Raw genomic sequence first — 19,447 nt, 5'->3', positions numbered from 1 at the left:
GAGACAGATAGGGGAGGGAAGGAAAAGAAGGGTTTCTGGTTGTTTTTTTTGTTTTTTGTGGGGTATTTTTTTTGTTTTTGTTTTTTTTGTTTTTGTTTTTGTTTTTGAAGCAGGGTCTTTCTGGATGTTTTGTTGTTCACTGTGTAGACCAGGCTGGCCTTGAGCTCACAGAGATCCTCCTGCCTCTGCCCCTTCCCAACACTCTTATTGGGATTGAAGGGGTGCTCCACCACACCCAGTCAGATATTTTTCTAATGTCTAATAAAATGTAGACTGCTGACGAAGGTCCAGTTATTAACTGGCCAATGGCCTGAATGAGGCAGGCCTAGGGTTTGTTTGGTTTTTTTGCAGTCATACATTCAAAAAATTCTTTGGTTGTTTGGTAGACATACAGCACAGACCCCTATGTAATCATCATTTATATAAGAGTAAGTACCCTCCCGCTTTGAAAATCCATCATCTATCTAGTCTCCATTCAACAGTAGCAATAGCAAGAAATAATGAGAAAAGGGTTTGTTTTTGTTTGTTTTTGAGACAGGGTTTCTCTGTCCTGGCAGTCCTGGAACTCACTTTGTAGACCAGGCTATCCTCAAACTCACTGAGATCTACTTGCCTCTGCCTCCCAAGTGCTGGGATTAAAGGCATGTGCCATCACCACCCATAATGAGAAAACTTTTATCTTTCATGTCAAAGTATCTTTCATTTGAAAAAACAAAGTCTTAAAATGTTTTATTTCAATAGCAGATAGAGACTAGGCGATATTGGTGCAGATAAAAGAGACTGTGCATCGGTTTCCCTGTCGTCCAGACCCGAATAATCACACAAAAACTATATTAGTTTCAACACTGGCCAATGGTTTAGGCGTATTCCTAGCTAGCGTTTATGTATCACCACCAGCCTTTGGCCTACCAGTAAGGTTCTGGCATCTTTCTCCTTCAGCAGCTACATGGCATCTCCTGACTCCATCTTCTTCCTCCCTGCATTCAGTTTTGTTTTCCCACCTACCTGTTTTCTGCCCTGCCATAAGTCAAAGCAGCTTCTTCATTTATTAAGCAATGGTAATAAAACATTCATAGCATAAAGAGGGGAATCCCGTAACAGGTACATGCTTTTAATTCTGGCATTTGGGTTCAGAGGCAGGTGGATCTTTGTGAGTTTGAGGCCAGCCTGGAATACAGAGAAAGTTCCAGGACATTAAGGGCTACCCAGAGAAACCCTGTCTTAGAAGCCCCTGCCCCCCCAAAAAAGGTATTCAGGGCCTTTTAAAAAAAAAAAAAAAGAAAGAAAACCTAGCCAGGTGGTGGTAGTGAACGACTTTAATCTCAGCACTTGGGAGGCAGAGGCAGGGAGATCTCAGTTTGAGGCCAATCTGGTCTACCAAGTGAGTTCCAGGAAAGCCAGGACTGTTATACAGAGAAACCCTGTCTCGAAAAACAAAAAGCCTAAATAAAATTGAAAATTCATACAGTAAGTGATAAAGTGATGTATTAGTTTAGTAAGAAAACATTTTTTTAGTTTTGCTTTATGTGTATGGGTGTCTTCCTGAATGTATGTGTGTGCACTGTGTTGGTACCAGTGGAAGGAGGTACCTGTAGGAGCCAGAGGAAGCTGGATCCCCTTGGGTCTCCTGGGACTGGAGTTGTAGATGGTTGTGAGTCACCATGTGGTCTGGGAATCAAATCAAGGTTCTCTTGAGCAACATGAACAATAGCCAGTGCTGAATTTTTTTGGTTTTGGTTTTGTTTTTCGAGAACAGGGTTTTTTTTGTAGCTTTAGAGCCTGTCCTGGAACTAACTCTTATAGACCAGTCTGGCCTCAAACTCACAGAGATCCGCCTGCCTCTGCTTCCCAAGTGCTGGGATTAAAGGCGTGCGCCACCACTGCCCTACTTAGCCAGTATTCTTAACTCCTAGAGTCATCTCTACAGGCCTTAAAGAGTTTGTTGTTGTTGTTGTTCTTCTTCTTCTTTTTCTAATGTGTGTGGTATCCAAGGCTATCTTTGAACTTGGAATCCTCATACTTGAGTCATGCCGAAGTCAGGAAGCCTCTCTTAAATAAGAGGCACTTGCCTCTAGCAAATAGAGCCCACCTGAGAAAATGCTACCAAGAAGCTATGCTTAAGTTCATTTTTGTCTATTGTTAGTTCCCAAACTCTCTCAGGTTATAAGTGGATCTAGCGGCCCCCAACATGCCATTTGTTGAGCAGTTTCTTTCCCACCCTGTCCCACAGCCGTTCAGCCCCAAAGAAACACACAGAGGTCTACATTAATTATAAACCAGTTATTAGCTAGGGCTTCTTATTAACTCTTATAACTTACATTAGCCCATAATTCTTGTCTGTGTTAGCCACATGGCTTGGTACCTTTTCAGCGAGGCAGTTACATCTTGCTTCCTCTGTGTCTGGATGATGACTGCAGACTGAATTTTTCTTCTTCCCATAATTCTCCTATTCTCATCGCCCAGTCTATACTTCCTGCTTGGCTACTGGCCAATCAGCATTTTATTAAAATACAATTGACAGGGTACAGACCATCGTCCCACAGCAAGCCTTGGTGACTGGGTGCTTCCCAATGCCATGACTGCAGGTGGGGAATGCTTGGCCATAAGCAGTTTTGACTAAATCCTACGTAACGTGCCCTAACTGTCCCTGACCAGTGTCATTGCCAGTTCTTAGCAGCATGTAGCTTCTGATACTCGTCACCACTCTTGCTTCCATGTGACTGAAGCCACCAGACAGCAAGGGTGGCTTGTAATATGTCACCACCGTGTGAGCAGACATTTCTCTCCTTGTTCCTCTTAAATACCTTACCCTTTTCCATTAACATATACTAGTTCAACAGGGCATGGTGGTGCACTCAGGAGGCAGAGGCAGATGTATCTCTGTGAGATTGAGGCCAACCTGGCTGTTATACAGAGAAACCCTGTTTTGAAAACCAAAAAACAAATAAGCAAGCAACAACCAAAAACATATACCAGTTCTACCACCCCACACCCATTGTTCCACCTCCCCTTTCCCCACTTGTTTCCACACTTCCTGATGCTGGGAGTTAACCCTCGGGAATTACACATGATAAATAAGTGACCACCACTAAACAATATTGCCAGCCTTAACGTTTCATTGTTGCGAGACTGGGTCTTCCTAATCTGTCCATGCTATCTGTTAGGTCTCCCTGATTTTTTTCTCGACTTGTTTGTCATTTGTATATAGGAAGACTATTGACTTTTGTGTGTTAATTTTGTATCCAGCTACTTTGTTGTGTTTATCAGCTGTAGGAACTCCCAGTATAATTTTTAGAGTCAATTATGTATACTATCATACTAATATATCATCTGAAACAAAGATACTTTGATTTGTTCCTTTCCAATTTGTATCCTTTTGATCTCCTTCAGTTGTCTTATAGCTGTAGCTAAGACTCCAAGACTATATTGAATAAGTATGAAGAGAGTGGGCAATCTTGTCTTGTTCCTGACTTTGGTGAACTTTGCCATTTAAGTTGAGGTTGACTATGGCTTGCTGTAAACTGCCTTTGTTATGTTGAAGTGTGTTTCTTTTATCCCTAATCTCTCAGGACTTTTATCTTGAAGGGGTATTGGGATTTGTCAGTGGCCTTTTCTGCATCAGTTTGTTAATATGGTGAGTTACATTTATCAAGTTTGTGTATGTTGAACTATCCCTGCATCTTTAGATCATGGTGATCTTTTTGGTATGTTCTTGGATTGGGTTTGCAAGTATTATATTGAGAATTTTTGTATTTTTGTTCATATGGGAAATTGGTCTGTAATTCTCTTTCTTTGTTGGATCTTTATGTAGTTTTGATGTCAGGATACTGTGGCCTCATAAAATGAATTGGGCAATGTTCCCTTTTTGTTTCTATTTTGTGAAATAATTTGAGAAGTATTGGCATTACTCTTCTATAAAAGCCTGGTAGTGCCGGGCGGTGGTGGCACACGCCTTTAATCCCAGCACTTGGGAGGCAGAGGTAGGCGGATCTCTGTGAGTTCGAGACCAGCCTGGTCTACAAGAGCTAGTTCCAGGACAGGCTCCAAAACCACAGAGAAACCCTGTCTCGAAAAACCAAAAAAAAAAAAAAAAAAAAAAAAAAAGCCTGGTAGATATGTTTTCTAAAATCATGTGACCTTGGGCTTTTCTTTGGAGTGAGGACTTTTAATTACTGGTTTTATTTCACTAGTATTTTGTTGTTGTTGTTGATGGAATGGCAGGGCTGCATCTCGCCACCCGGCAAGCTTTACACTCGGAATAACTACACGGAAACTGTATTTTTTTTAAATATTTATTTATTTACTTATTATGTATACAATATTCTGTCTGTGTGTATGTCTGCAGGCCATAAGAGGACACCAGACCTCATTACAGATGGTTGTGAGCCACCATGTGGTTGCTGGGAATTGAACTCAGGACCCTTGGAAGAGCAAGCAATGTTCTTAACCACTGAGCCATCTCTCCAGCCCCGGAAACTGTATTCTTTTAAACACTGCCTGGCCTATTAGTTCTAGCCTCTTATTGGCTAATTCTCACATCTTGCTTTAACCCATATTTAATAATCTGTGTAGCACCACGAGCTTAACCTGCATCTGTGTCGAGTGGGAGAATCATGGCGACTGCCTGACTCGGCTTCTTCCTCCCAGCATCCTGTTCTGTCTACTCCACCTACCTAATTTTCTGTCCTATTAAAGGCCAAGGCGGTCTCTTTATTAACCAATAGACATATGGCCCTCCTCCATCATTTTTTAAACTTTGTTTTTTTAAGATTTGTTATTTATTATATGCAGTGCTCTGCGTATATTCTGCCTGCAGGACAGAAGAGGGCACAAGGTCTCATTACAGATGGTTGTGAGCCACCATGTGGTTGCTGGGACTTGAACTCAGGACCTCTGGAAGAAGAGTCAGTGCTCTTAACCTCTGAGCCATCTCTCCAACCCTTTCACTAGCATTTATAGGTCTCTTTAAATTGCTTATGCTATCTTTAACTCTGGTAAGTGGTATATATTAAGGAAATTACTCATTTCTTTTAGATTTTCCAATTTGGTGGCGTACAGATTTTTAAAGTATGTCATTTTGATTCTCTGGATTTTCTTTTTTTCTTTCTTTTTTTTTTTTTTTTGGTTTTTCGAGACAGGGTTTCTCTGTAGCTTTGGTGCCCGTCCCGGAACTAGCTCTTGTAGACCAGGCTGGCCTCGAACTCCCAGAGATCCGCCTGCCTCTGCCTCCCGAGTGCTGGGATTAAAGGCGTGCGCCACCACTGCCCGGCTGGATTTTCTTAATGTCTGTTGTTGTAGCCCCTTTTCACTTCTGATTTCGCTAACTTGGATATTCACTCTCTGCTTTTTGATTAATTTGGATAAGGGCTTGTCAATCTTACTGATTTTCTCTCATAGAACCAACTCATTTCATTGATTCTTTATATTGTTTGTTTCTATTTTATTAATTTCAGCCCTGAATTTGATTATTCATTGCCATCTGCCTTTTTTGGATGTGATTTTGTTGTTGTTGTTGTTCTAGAGCTTTCAGGTGCACTGTTAATGTTGCTAGTATGAGATTGGGCTTTTTTTTTTTTTTTTTTTTGGTAAGCACTTAGTGCTATAAACTTAGTCTTAGTGTTAGGGTCTGCGAGGATTTCCTAAAAGACCACCAGGCATGATGTAATCAGCAAGAGTGTTTATTATACCATATGCATGTGAAGTCACACACCTATACAAAATGGTGCTGTCTCCAAGAGGGAGGTGTAAGCTCCTTTTAAGCAGTTACAGGAATTTTAAAAGCAGTGTGACCATTGTACTTGGGATTGGATTACGTCAGTGGCAATCATATTAGCACATTTCTAATTGGTTAGGGATAGCAGGGGTGGGCTAAGGCTATAGCTTTTCCATTCTTGGGCAAGTCTGCACAAGGCTCAGGCTTTGTCCTTACTTGGTTATCACCCATGTGTGGAAGAGTGTTGACCCAGGCTTACCTGCCTTGTCCACTGTCAGGTATTGGTAACTGATTGTGCTTTGTGAAGTGAGACCTAGTTCTTAACTGAGTTATTAGGGGCCTATCATAATATTTGTCTGGCCCTCTCATTAGAACCACCTTCATTGTATCCCAAAAATTTGGATGTGTTGTATATTCGTTTTTATTCAATTTTTTGGGGGGAGAGGGGGTTTGAGATAGGGTTTCTCTGTGACTTTGGAGCCTGTCCTGGAATTAGCTCTTGTAGCCACCACTGCCCAGCTCATTTTTATTTAATTATACAAAGTCTTTAATTTCTCTGTTAATTTCTCTTTTGACCCATTTTTTTGACTTTCTTTTTTTATATATATTTATTTGTTATGTATATGATATTCTGTCTGTGTGTATGCCTGCAGGCCAGAAGAGGGCACCAGATCCCATTACAGATGGTTGTGAGCCACCATGTGGTTGCTGGGAATTGAACGCAGAACCTTTGGAAGAGCAAGCAATGCTCTTAACCTCTGAGCCATCTCTCCAGGCCCCTTGACCCATTTTTCATTCAGTAGTGAGTTGTTCAGTTTCCATGAGTTTGCAAGTTTTCTGTTGTTCTGTTATTGTTGAATAAGTGGTAGTCAAATTAAGTTGCAGGAAATTGTTTTTTATTGATATTTATTTAGCTCTACATTTTCCTCTGCTCCCCTCCCTGTCTTTCCCCTCCCCATTCAATTCTCTCCCAAGGTCCCCATGCTCCCAAGTTACTCAGGAGATCTTCTTCTTTTTTTTTTTTTTTTTTTTTTTTTTTGGTTTTCGAGACAGGGTTTCTCTGTGGTTTTGGAGCCTGTCCCGGAACTAGCTCTTGTCGACCAGGCTGGCCTCAAACTCACAGAGATCCGCCTGCCTCTGCCTCCCGAGTGCTGGGATTAAAGGCCTGCGCCACCACCGCCCGGCTACTGCAAGTTTTAATAATAAAACAAGTACTTACTTTTGTTTTGAGAAAAGGTTCCGAGATGAGGCCCAGTTTGGCCTTGAGTTCATAGGCTGGGAAGATCTTCCTGTTTCCTGTGCTGGTCTCCTGAAAGGGGGACTACAGACTCAAACCACTGGATCACAGAGAAATAATGTTTCATGTGTCCTTTTCTATCAATTCCTCATTTTATACTACTAGAAGCCCCCAATAATACTAATTTCTACCATTGGTTAGATTTTTAACTTTAAAACCATCATTATCGCCAGGCAGTGGTGGTGCACGCCTTTAATCCCAGCACTCACTTGGTAGGCAGAGACAGACGGATCTCTGTGAGTTCTAGGCAAGCCTGGTCTAGTTCCAAAACAGGCTCCAAAGCTACTGTCTCAAAAAACCAAAAACCAAGCCGGGCGGTGGTGGCGCACGCCTTTAATCCCAGCACTTGGGAGGCAGAGGCAGGCGGATCTCTGTGAGTTCGAGACTAGCCTGGTCTACAAGAGCTAGTTCCAGGACAGGCTCCAAAACCACAGAGAAACCCTGTCTCGAAAAACCAAAAAAAAAAAAAAAAACCAAAAACCAAACAAACAAATGATGGAGGAAGGTCATTTGTCAATAAACAAACTGCCTTGGCCCATTTTGATAGGCCATCCCTTAGGTGGGTGGAGTAAACAGAATAGAATGCTGGGAGGAAGAGGAAGTGAGCTCAGATGCAGGGCAGCTCCTCTCAGAGCCAGAAGCGATGCAGCCAGCCACCAGGTCAGACATGCTGAATCTTTCCTGGTAAGACTGATGCTACACAGACTATTAGAGATGGGTTGATCGGGATATGAGAATTAGCCAGTAAGGGCTAGAGCTAATGGGCCAAGCAGTGTTTAAAAGAATACAGTTTGTGTGTCGTTATTTTGGGGCATAAGCTAGCCAGGCAGCCATGAGCCGAGCTGTGGGAAGAGGCCCGCAGCTCCCCACTACAGAATGGCCCCCAACGTGTGGACAACTGAATCCATAGAAAGCTTGGGAAAAAATAGAATAAAGCATATTTTCTTGGTAGCAGCAAATTCTTGGTTCTGTTCTGCTTGCTAGAGGCAAGCAAGCGCTCTCATCTAAGAGAGGCTTCCTGACTCAGCTTTAGCTGCAAAACCTGCAGCTCATTAAGAGGTCCTGCCATGAACACTTGAACGGTGTTGATGAAAAGCTGACTGCATGATTGTTTGTTTTCAGCCATAGCAGGAAAAAAGGTTGTGCTGTTTTAAAATGCTGGCATTCTGGTCCGTCCTGCCAGGGCAAACTCTGACTGAGGCAGGAGGTCAGCTATAGAGAGAGCATTTGAGTGTTGTAGCTTGTTTGCTGGCAAGGACCTTGAAACGCCACAGAGTTGTGGTGATAAACATGGCTACAGCCGGTACCTCTGCCATGAGGCTGGAAAGCTAAGGAATGGGCTGGATCTAGCCGGCAAAGCCACGGCTTTAATCCTAGCCATATTGCTCAGTAATTTAAAGGCTCGTGTGGTCAGAAAAAGAGAGAAATACAGTAAAGAGAGATTCAAAGACAAAGAAAACCTTTAAATGATTTACAGTGTACTTAAAAATATATGCAGGCTAAATGTTAAAGTTCTTAAAAAAAATAAGGAAGAAAGAGAGTAGTTGGGTGTGGTAGTACACACCTTTAATCCCAACACTTTGGAGGCAGAGGGAGATTGACCTCTGAGACTTCAAGGTGTGGTAGCACACGCCTTTAATCCCACTGCCTGGGAGGCAGAGACGGACAGATCTCTGTGAGTTCAAGGACAGCCTGGTCTAAAGAGTTATTCCAGGACGAAGATATACAGAAAATATAAAATAAAAGTAAAAGTAAACAAAATAGAGTTAAAATAAAGCTGCACAAAGATGGAAAATACACAGAGAATCTTGATACTGTATGCTATTATGCTCTCTTTGAATTGTTTTAATGCTGAGGAAGGAGCAACAGATGCTAAAAGATATTTGTTTATAAATGCTGCTGAACTAATCCAAGATAGATATTTTCAAAATACCTTGACTTCAGAATTTGGATCTAAGGATATGATACTTTGGAAAAGAGTTTCTTCTTTTGTTTTCACAGAGGATGAGACACTGTGGATTGCTTCTTCGATCCCAATATTGTATGATAGACCACGCCCTCCTGAAGGGTTGCTGTGAACACCCTTAAAAAATTGCTTTGCTCAACTGCCAACTGAGATGAACCTAGCAGACAGGTTATCCCATAAAGACCCAAATAACAGCGCCCCCATTCAGCAGGAAGCAGTTTGGAGAGAAAAAACTGTGCCCATGTTCCCATATATTGTTTATAAATGTTCTTTTACATTTAAAGGGGGAGATGATATAGATGTGAATAATTTGCATTGATATGAATCTTGGTTTACTGATATTAATTTAAGGTCAATTTTATTATATGTATATGTATTTCTGATATTGATTAAGGTATTGTGATTGTGTAGTTCACTTAAAAATGTAATGTATATAGGTTGTTAATGGATAATTATCAATAATAGTCAAGTTTGTAGTCATGTTAGTTAGATTTTCTAGATGTGCATGCATATATTTCAGATAGGCATTCATCATATCTTTCAAAGGCTAGAGAATATGGTATTTTAAATGTTTTAATAACTTAGGGTTTTTCATGACAATGAGACACTCTGCTCCTGGCAGCACCAATCTACTTCAAGAAGAAGATGGGCATCGAAGAGGCACCTTATGGAGTTTGATAGCCATTTGGGCAAGAAACTGCTCTTGCCTGGACTATTGCATAAACTGGACACAAAGAACCCGCAGAGAGAGGACTGCTGAACTTGCCTAAAGGTGAGATGATCTTTCGGGGCTCCTGATTTATGAAAGAGTCTGCGAGACATTCTGTAGGACACAGCAGATAGTGACTGAACTGCCTTTGAAATTTCCTGCTTCATGGAAAAGTCTGCTGGATACTATGGGCCTGAAGGCTGAAGATTGATGCCCCGACGGTACAGAGGAACTTTGGGTGACTGTCCAGGCAGCGAGATGTCTCTGTCATTTCTAGAGTTTAGAAGTTGCTTACTTTTTGTTTGCTTAGGTAATATTGTATTCTTCTGGAGTCTTTGATGGAGTTGAAGAATAGATAGATAGTTATAGTTATAGTTTTCCATTGTTATGATAAAAGATAAAATAGATATAAATATTGTAACTGTAATTCTTGCTTGATAACTGTTTTGTTATATGTAATTTTGCTATGTTAAAGTTAAAGCCTTCCTTTTTTTTTCTTTGTTTAAACAGAAAAAGGGGAAATGATGGAGGAAGGTCATTTGTCAATAAACAAACTGCCTTGGCCCATTTGATAGGCCATCCCTTAGGTGGGTGGAGTAAACAGAATAGAATGCTGGAAGAGGAAGTGAGCTCAGATGCAGGGCAGCTCCTCTCAGAGCCAGAAGCGATGCAGCCAGCCACCAGGTCAGACATGCTGAATCTTTCCTGGTAAGACTGATGCTACACAGATTATTAGAGATGGGTTGATCGGGATATGAGAATTAGCCAGTAAGGGCTAGAGCTAATGGGCCAAGCAGTGTTTAAAAGAATACAGTTTGTGTGTCGTTCTTTTGGGCCATAAGCTAGCCAGGCAGCCATGAGCCGGGCTGTGGGAAGAGGCCCGCAGCTCCCCACTACAAACAAAACCCCCCACATAATTATCATCATAAAAAATGTAAGGCAGGAAAAGCAAAAAAACCCATGATAGCCAAAACAATCCTGTGCAATAAAAGAACTTCTGGAGGCATCACAATCCCTGACTTCAAACTCTACTACAGAGCTACAGTACTGAAAACAGCCTGGTATTGGCATAAGTACAGACAGGAGGACCAATGAAACCGAATAGAAGACCCAGATATCAATCCACACATCTTTGAACACCTGATCTTTGATAAAGAAGCAAAAATTATCAAATGGAAAAAAGAAAGCATATTTACAAGTGGTGCTGGCATAACTGGATATCAACATGTAGAAAAATGAAAATAGACCCATATCTATCACCAAACACAAAACTCAAGTCCAAATGGACCAAAGACCTCAACATAAAGCCAGCCACACTGAACCTTATAGAATAGAAAGTGAGAAGTACACTTAAACGCATTGGCACAGGAGACCACTTCCTAAATAACCCCAGCAGCACAGACACTGAGAGAAACAATCAATAAATGGGACCTCCTGAAACTGAAAAGCTTCTGTAAAGCAAAAGACATGGTCAATAAAACAAAATGACAGCCTACAGAATGGGAAAAGATCTTCACTAACCCCACATCAGACAGAGGTCTGATCTCCAAAATATGCAAAGAATTCAAGAAATTGGACACCAAAAGATCACATAATCCAATAAAAAAAAAAATGGAGTACAGACCTAAACAGAGAACTCTCATCAGAGGAATCTAAAATGGCTGAAAGACACTTAAGGAAATGTTCAACATCCTTAGTCATCAGAGAAATGCAAATCAAAACAACTCTGAGATTCCATCTTACCCCTGTAAGATGGCCAAGATCAAAAACACTATGACAACTTATGCTGGAGAGGCTGTGGGGAAAAGGAACACTTCTGCATTGCTGGTGGGAATGCAAGCTGGTACAACCACTTTGGATGTTAGTATGTGATTTCTCAGAAAATTAGGAAATAACCTTCTTCAAGACCCAGTAATACCACTTTTGGGTATATATCCAAAGGATGCTCAATTATGCCACAAAGACAGACATGTGCTCACTTATGTTCATAGCGGCTTTGTTTGTCATAGCTAGAACCTGGAAACAAATCTAAATGCCCCTCGATCAAAGAATGAATAAGAAAAATGTAGTATATTTACACAATGGAGTACTTACTACACAGCAGAAAAAAATAACTGGTGCAGGTGAATTGTCTGTATTCTGTCAATCATGTTTTAAATAAATGCTGATTGGCCAGGCAGGAAGTATAGGCGGGAAAACCAGACAGGAAGTAGAGGTGGAGAAAAGAGAGCAGGAGTATTCTGGGAAGCAGGAAGCTCCCTCCTCCAGTCCTCCCCAGACCACCAAGGAAGCAGGATGTGACTGTCCTACCCCTCTGAGAAAGGTACTGAGCCATGAGGCTAACATAGATAAGAACAATGGGTTAATATAAGTTACAAGAACTAATAAGAAACCTGAGCTAATGGGCCATTCAGTTTATATTCTTTTTTTTTTTTTTTTTTTTTTTTTTGGTTTTTCGAGACAGGGTTTCTCTGTAGCTTTGGTGCCTGTCCTGGAACTAGCTCTTGTATACCAGGCTGGCCTCAAACTCACAGAGATCCGCCTGCCTCTGCCTCCCGAGTGCTGGGATTAAAGGCGTGCGCCACCACCGCCCGGCTCAGTTTATATTCTTATGGAGACCTTTGTGTGATTTTCTTTGGCGTTTGCCAGCTGTGGGGTGTCGGGCGGGACAGAAATCCCAACAAGCAGGCCCTCATGTTACAAATAACGACATCTTGAATTTTGCTGGAAAATGGATAGGGCTAGAAAACATTATTTTGAGTGAGGTAACCCAGACACAGAAAGACAATTATCACATGTACTCACTCATAGGTGGTTTTTAAACATAAAGCAAAGAAAGCCAGCCTACAATCCACAATCCCAGAGAACTTAGACAACAATGCAGACACTGAGAGAGACTTACATAGATATAATCTACATGGGAAGTAGAAAGTAGATAGAAAAAGACAAGATCTCCTGAGTAAATTGGGAGCATAAGGACCTTAGGAGAGGATTGAAGGGGGAGGGGAGAAGCAGGGAGGGGAACAGAGAAAAATGTAGAGCTCAATAAATATCAATTAAAAGCCGGGCGGTGGTGGTGCACGTCTTTAATCCCAGCACTTGGGAGGCAGAGGCAGGCGGATCTCTGTGAGTTCGAGACCAGCCTGGTCTACAAGAGCTAGTTCCAGGACAGGCTCCAAAACCACAGAGAAACCCTGTCTCGAAAAACCAAAAAATAAATAAATAAATAAATATCAATTAAAAAAGAAAAAAAGTAAGGCATTCTTTAAAAACTTGTATTGATTATAATTTGATAAAAAGCTGTTAAAATATGAAACCTGAGCCTGGAGAGATGGCTACAGTTAATTAAGCTCTTGTTAGCTAGGCATAGTGGCACATATCCTTAATCTCTGCACTTGGGAGCTGAATTAGGCAGATCTCTGTGAGTTCCAGGATAGCCTGGTCTACACAGAAATTCCAGTATAGGCAGGACTACTTAGAGAGACCCTGTCAGAAAAAAAAGCTATTATTGCTCTTCCATAGGAACTAGGTTGGATCCCCAGCACCTACGGGCGAGCTCACAACTGTCGGTAACTAGTTCCAGGGGACCTGTCGCCCTCTTATGGCACATGGTGCACAGATTCAAGTATACACAAAATACTCATGTATAGCAAATATACATTTTTTTAAATGATAGTAGCATCTCCATCAAATTTAATTGTAGAGTAATGTTTGTATGTCCCTATATAAGTTTCCCAGTGTAAACAAAGTTGTGTTTGCTGTGGCTGCTTGTTGTTCTATAATGGCTTGCTCTGTTGTCAAAGACAAATGTTACAGTGCACCCCAGGACACCTGTGTTCAACCATTGCTTCTTTGAAACTATATTTGGATGTTCAAGCTATTAAAAGCTTCATGTACTTAGTGACCTTCCAGGCAGAATTTAGATTGCATATTCCCATTGCTGCTGCCTGTTGCTGAGCGGGAAACAGCAGAAAATCCAGGATCCCAACCTCTCTAGGGTTTTCATCTTGCTTCCTTTCCTTTTCCTAAAGAAGATGAACCATGAAACCACAGCCCTGATATCCTTGAAGGAGGCAATGAAAAGGTGGCTCCGGGTTCCAGGGAGGGACTAAGCCAGGGTCTGCTGTAGTCAGAAGGGAGTGAAGAATGGAGATAGAGATAAGCAAAGAAGACAGACATGCTCTTTAGAACTGTGTTTGCCAAAGTGGTCTGAGTCTTGCAGATTCAAAAATTTCTAACTGATAATAAAGAAAACTCTGGGGGTTGGAGTTTAGTCTGGTAGTAGAATGTTTGTGTGGTTCAAAGGTCCTGATTTATAAATCCTCTGCATGTGCATGTGCCCCCCGCCACACACACAGAATCAAGAAAAAAATTCTTTAATATGCTAAAACTCCATTCAGTTCATGCTAGATTTATAGAAATAAGTGAAATGTGGCTGTTATCCTCAAGGAGCTCATAGCCTATAGGAAGAGTAGAATTGTAGTTTTTTTTTTTTTTTTTTTTTGGTTTTTCGAGACAGGGTTTCTCTGTGGTTTTGGAGCCTGTCCTGGAACTAGCTCTTGTAGACCAGGCTGGTCTCGAACTCACAGAGATTCACCTGCCTCTGCCTCCCAAGTGCTGAGATTAAAGGCGTGCGCCACCACCGCCCGGCTTTGTATTTTTTTTTTAAATATACAGTTTCATACAAGTGACCTTATACTGGTGATGTTCCAAAAAGACTAATGGAGGGGTCAATCCATTTTGCCTAAGAAAGTGGCTTTTCCCAGAGGCTACTTTAGCTGGGTCAAGGCATCTGAGTGAGTTTATGAGGAAATAAATAGGGGAGGGATTTTATAGTGAGGAAACTACATTTTGGCCTTACAGATTAGCAACTAGGATGTGTGAGGAGACTCACAGAGGCATTATGCTTGTGGCTGAGGAGATCCATTTGTCCCTAAAGTCAGGCGGTAGAAAATATACATTTTTAACTGAGTTAATTATCACAGTAGGGCTGGAGAGATGGCTCACGGGTTAACTGAGCCAGCAACTCTGGCTGCTCTTCCCAGCAGCAGCATGGTGGCTCACTACACCTATAGTGGGATATGATGCCCTCTTCTGGCATAAAGGTGTACATGCAGATAGAGCACTCATACAGAAAATAAATCTAAATCACAACAGCATTTTAGAGAAGTGTGTGAAGGATGAATTGGAGACTGGAGCAAGGACCCAGGAAGACTTCCTGTGGTCCTAGGACCTGTGAAAGGTGATGGGCTGGCTTACTGGGGAACAAGCAGGAGATGGGTTAGATAGCAGTTGTCTGGGGAGGGGTTGATAATCATTCTTAGATTTCTAGTTCCAACAACTGAGTAAACTGTGAGGCTGTTGGGGAGTTGTCATAGGAAAGATTGCACTCAGATTTACATTTTTTATTTAAAAATTATTTTCAGATTTATTTATTTTATGTGTACTCATTTGTGCCTGGTGCCCTCAGAAGTCAGAAGAGGGCATTGGATCCCCTACAACTAGAGGTATGGACAGCTATAAGCTGTCCACCAGGTGGGGGCTGGGAGTTGAACCCAGGTCTTCTATAAGAACAAGCATACTTATTCACTAAGCATTTCTCCAACCCTTTGTTTTTGTTTTGTTTTGTTTCTTGAGACAGGGTTTCTTTTGGTTGTTTGTTTTTGTGTAGCCCTAACTGTTCTGGAACTAGTTCTGTATACCAGGATGGCCTCGAACTCACAGAGATCCACTTGCCTCTGCTTCCCAAGAGCTGGTATTAAAGACATGTGCCACTACCACCTGGCTCTAATATATAATAAATATATTTCTTTTTTATGTGATAGGGCAAGGTTGTACATGTCACAAGCATCCATGCAGAAGTCAGCAAGATTTGAAGGAGTTGGTTCTCTTCTTCCACCATGTGGGGCTAATTAAAGTTAGATCACTAGGCCAGCAGCAAGCACCTTTACCTGCTCAGACATCTCTACATTCTCTTTAGACATTTAGCAGAGTGGTCAGCATGTCTTTTGGCAGGATATTCCAAAGGATTCCTGCAATTATAAACTGTTCTTGACAAGCTAGAGTTTATCTCTAGAGTTCAGGCTAGAAATGCTCTACAGCAGTATAGTTTGAAGTCTAAAAGCTAAAGACAGTCAAGTGGCATAGTTGACTTGAAAGCAGAGGCTGCTGCAGAGAAGCCGCACTGGCTTCATGCTCCTATTAAAGCACACATTCCATGCCAACTTTTTTTTTTTTTTGGTTTTTTGAGACAGGGTTTCTCTGTGGTTTTGGAGCCTGTCCTGGAACTAGCTCTTGTAGGACCAGGCTGGTCTCAAACTCACAGAGATCCGCCTGTCTCTGCCTCCCGAGTGCTGGGATTAAAGGCGTGCGCCACCACCGCCCGGCCCCAACTTTTTTTTTTTTGGTTTTTCGAAACAGGGTTTCTCTAGCTTTGGAGCCTGTCCTGGAACTAGCTCTTGTAGACCAGGCTGGCCTCGAACTCACAGAGATCCACCTGCCTCTGCCTCCTGAGTGCTGGGATTAAAGGCGTGCGCTACCACTGCCCGGCTCCATGCCAACTTTTATCTAGGTGTAAATTGGAACCAAAACTGAGAGAAAATTCCTCCGTCGTAATTTCTGAGATGGAGGGGAGAGTTCATAAAGTTAAGCTCAGGATAGTTGACTGTGATGATCTGTTGAGGGGGAAATGCACAGAACAGATAAAGTGTACGTCTGAGAGAAAGTGGCCCCTGAAACTACTGTTGGGAGAAACTGAGGACCAAGGGAAGATGCTCAAGGACATAATCTGGGGCAGCCACAAAGGTCAAGGTCCCTGGAGAGGCAACTGTCTCCTATCGCTTCCTTCATCAAAGATGATGTGGTGCTTTCAGGCCAGCGGGCTGTCCCTCCAGCCCTTCGTGGTTCATCTAGGTACAGTGGCAGTGCTCCGGTGCCCCTGGTGGTCAGTGCTGCTCCCAGCTGCTTCAGTCCCCGTGTGATGGCTCAGCAGATCATGGTCATCACAGGTGCCAGGTGTATGACCCAGACATAAGTTACTCCTTCTCTGGAAGGCCTCTGCTGGCTATTAGGGGAGAGGAAAATATCTCTAAGAAATGGCCACTGACCTCTATGTAGAATTTATACTTTATGCAGTGTAAACTAAAACAAATGTTGGGAGATACTGGGAAGCATTTTCCAGAGAGTGGATCTAAGAAGACAGTGGAGGGTTGGACATAGTTCAGTGGTATAACTCTTGCCTAGAAAGTGTGAGGCCCTAAGCTCAATCCCCAGTATCACTATCAACACACACACACACACACACACAATGGAATTTGAGCTGCTCCTTTAGGTAGAAATGGATCTGCAAAGTCAACAGGGTAAGCTACTTTGTCATGTTCATTGATTCTAGCGCTATTCATTTAAGTGATAGTCTTCTTCAAACTCAATTTATCTATAAAATGGCAAAACCAGGACTTGTACAGCTCTAACCAAAAAAGGAAAAAAGAGGGTTGGTGACATGGTGGAGCTGGTGAAGGCACTTGCTGCCCAGGTCTTACCACCTGAGTTCAAGCCCCAAGACCCACATAGTGGAAGGAGAAAATAATTCTTACAGTTTATCCTTTGGCTTACACCCATGCACCCCAACCCCTCCCTCCACACAGAAAATAAAGCCATCTTTAAAAAGTAACAACTGATAGCTTCACTTACAGTCATGAGAATAATGCTTGTTGATACTCTGTGAAGCATAAAGTATCGCACAAGACATGGAAACAGCTAGATGATCCAGAAGTCAGACAATATGAAGAGCAAGATCAGAGGAGGCCTGGCCAGTGGGAACCCTGTTCACATTTCACCTTAAGTCTTCATCTACATTTGGTAGGGCTGTAAGTAATCTATTAGAGTCTTGGGTTTACCCTGGCCCAGACTTAACTTTGATTCTTTAATCCTGTAGAGTAGACAACAAGCTCCAAGCTCTAGACGCACAGTTCAAAGAACTAGACATTACCAAGGATAAACTGACACAGCAATTTGAACACCATAGCAAGACTTTGGCAAGCCAAGCAGCCCAGGATGAGATATGGACAGCAGTTCTGGCCCTCGGGTGAGCAATAATTGAATCCTGGCTTTTGTGGCTTTGCAAGAGCTCTCAGTGGCCATTCCAAACTGAATTTAGTTTGTCCCAAAGGTATTACTCATGCCTGGGTTCCTTCATTCACAAAAGGTTGATCTGAGCATTGTTTTTTATGCCCAGCACCACAGTGCCCACCTTGTGAGTCTGTTACCTGCCAGTCTTATTGACGGGAATGAGTGACAGAATTCCCTCACCATGGGTGGCCTGAGAGCCCAGCTCTGCAGTTTGGTGCAGGCTGTATTTCTTGAAATAGATAGCTGGTTTCCTAGTGGGTTTACATTGAGCCAATCTAATCAAATATAACCTACATTTATACACTAAATATTCCATTTAAGGAGCTTTCCACATTTTTCATAGGTTCACCTCAATGGAACTGAATATTTTATTCAGCTACGTCATTGAAGTCCTTATTTGCTTGCACACTCGAGTGCTTCAGAAGCTTCCAGACCTGGTGAGAAGTCTTCCGACCTTAGCCTCTGTCCTTAGAAGAACAGTCAAGAACAAGCGTGTTAGAACCGTGTGGGAGTCAGTCCTGGAGGAGTACGGGCTGCAAGAGAGACACGTCACAGCGCTCTGTACCTTCTTCATTGCGCATGGCGACAAAGCAGAACACTATGCTGCTAATGTACGACAGATGTACATCAAAGATGTTACGTTCATGATCACCAACATGGTAAAGAACCAGGCTCTGCAGGATGGTTTGCTGCAGGCTGTTCAGGTCATTGAGAAGGGGAAAGCAGTGAGGACCCCTGAGAACCAAAGGGCATCCCTGAAAGAGTTGATACCATCAGCCAAAGATTAACCTGTTACCCTACGGTCCAGCAATTTCACTTTCAGTCATTTGTATCGCAAAAACAAAAACATGAATAATTTAGTGTAGGCTTATTTTATTTATAGCAAAAGTGGGAGGAGCACTAAAGAAATTATGACAAATTGATACAATAAATATTTTGTGTGTAGCCATATTAAAAAATAAGCAAACTTTTTATAGTGAAATAGAGTCTGGGGCAACAATGTGGACACTAAGAGAGACTTACATAGATATAATCTACATGGGAAGTAGAAAGTATAAAAAGAGGGCTGGAGAGATGGCTCAGCACGTAAGAGCACTGACTGTTCTTCCAGAGGTCCTGAGTTCAATTCCCAGCAACCACATGCTCACAACCACCTATAATGAGATCTGGTGTCCTCTTCTGGCCTACAGGCAGGATACTGTATAAATAAATAAATAAATATAAAATAAATAAATCCATGTTTGCTCTTTGTTTAAAAATTTAAAAAAAAAAGAAAGTATAAGAAGACAAGATCTTCTGAGTAAATTGGGAGCATGGGGACCTTGAGGAAGGATTGAAGGGGGCGGGGAGAGGCAGGGAGGAGAGAAAAATGTAGAGCTCAATAAATATCAATAAAAAATATTCAATAAAAAAAGAAAATAGAGTCTGGGGATGTAACCCAGAGGATATGCCTCATATATAGAGGTCCTGGGCCCAATCCCTGATACCGCAAACATAAATATAAATTTATATGAAATCATCACTCAGATTTGGTGGTGTTTTGTCTAAATATTTAATGTTAAGTATAAAAGGGGCAAAACCAACTATATATAATGCATATATATTACTTATATTTTAAAAGATACTGTATATTAG

The 19,447-nt window shown here is 41.9% G+C and overlaps 1 protein-coding gene across 1 annotated transcript; it reads left to right on the top strand.

The window, feature by feature from the left end:
- Positions 1-13,626: 13,626 nt before the first annotated feature.
- Smco1 (single-pass membrane protein with coiled-coil domains 1) lies at positions 13,627-18,990 on the top strand. The gene is made up of 3 exons (XM_057764859.1): positions 13,627-13,769; positions 17,619-17,768; positions 18,156-18,990. The coding sequence occupies exons 1-3, from the start codon at positions 13,720-13,722 to the stop codon at positions 18,598-18,600; spliced, it is 645 nt and encodes a 214-aa protein (XP_057620842.1). The 5' UTR covers positions 13,627-13,719; the 3' UTR covers positions 18,601-18,990.
- Positions 18,991-19,447: the final 457 nt, after the last annotated feature.

Source organism: Chionomys nivalis, chromosome 3 (assembly GCF_950005125.1).
Source record: "Chionomys nivalis chromosome 3, mChiNiv1.1, whole genome shotgun sequence".
Classification (NCBI taxonomy): Eukaryota; Metazoa; Chordata; class Mammalia; order Rodentia; family Cricetidae; genus Chionomys; species Chionomys nivalis.
This window is presented reverse-complemented; position numbering and strand designations above follow the sequence as displayed.

Excerpts from the sequence above, each read along its gene's own strand:
- Smco1 (XM_057764859.1), top strand. The coding sequence starts at position 13,720 with ATGAACCATGAAACCACAGCCCTGATATCCTTGAAGGAGGCAATGAAA. Across the intron at positions 13,770-17,618 it reads TTGAAGGAGGCAATGAAAAG|AGTAGACAACAAGCTCCAAG; the intron begins GTGGCTCCGGGT and ends TTAATCCTGTAG. Across the intron at positions 17,769-18,155 it reads ACAGCAGTTCTGGCCCTCGG|GTTCACCTCAATGGAACTGA; the intron begins GTGAGCAATAAT and ends CATTTTTCATAG.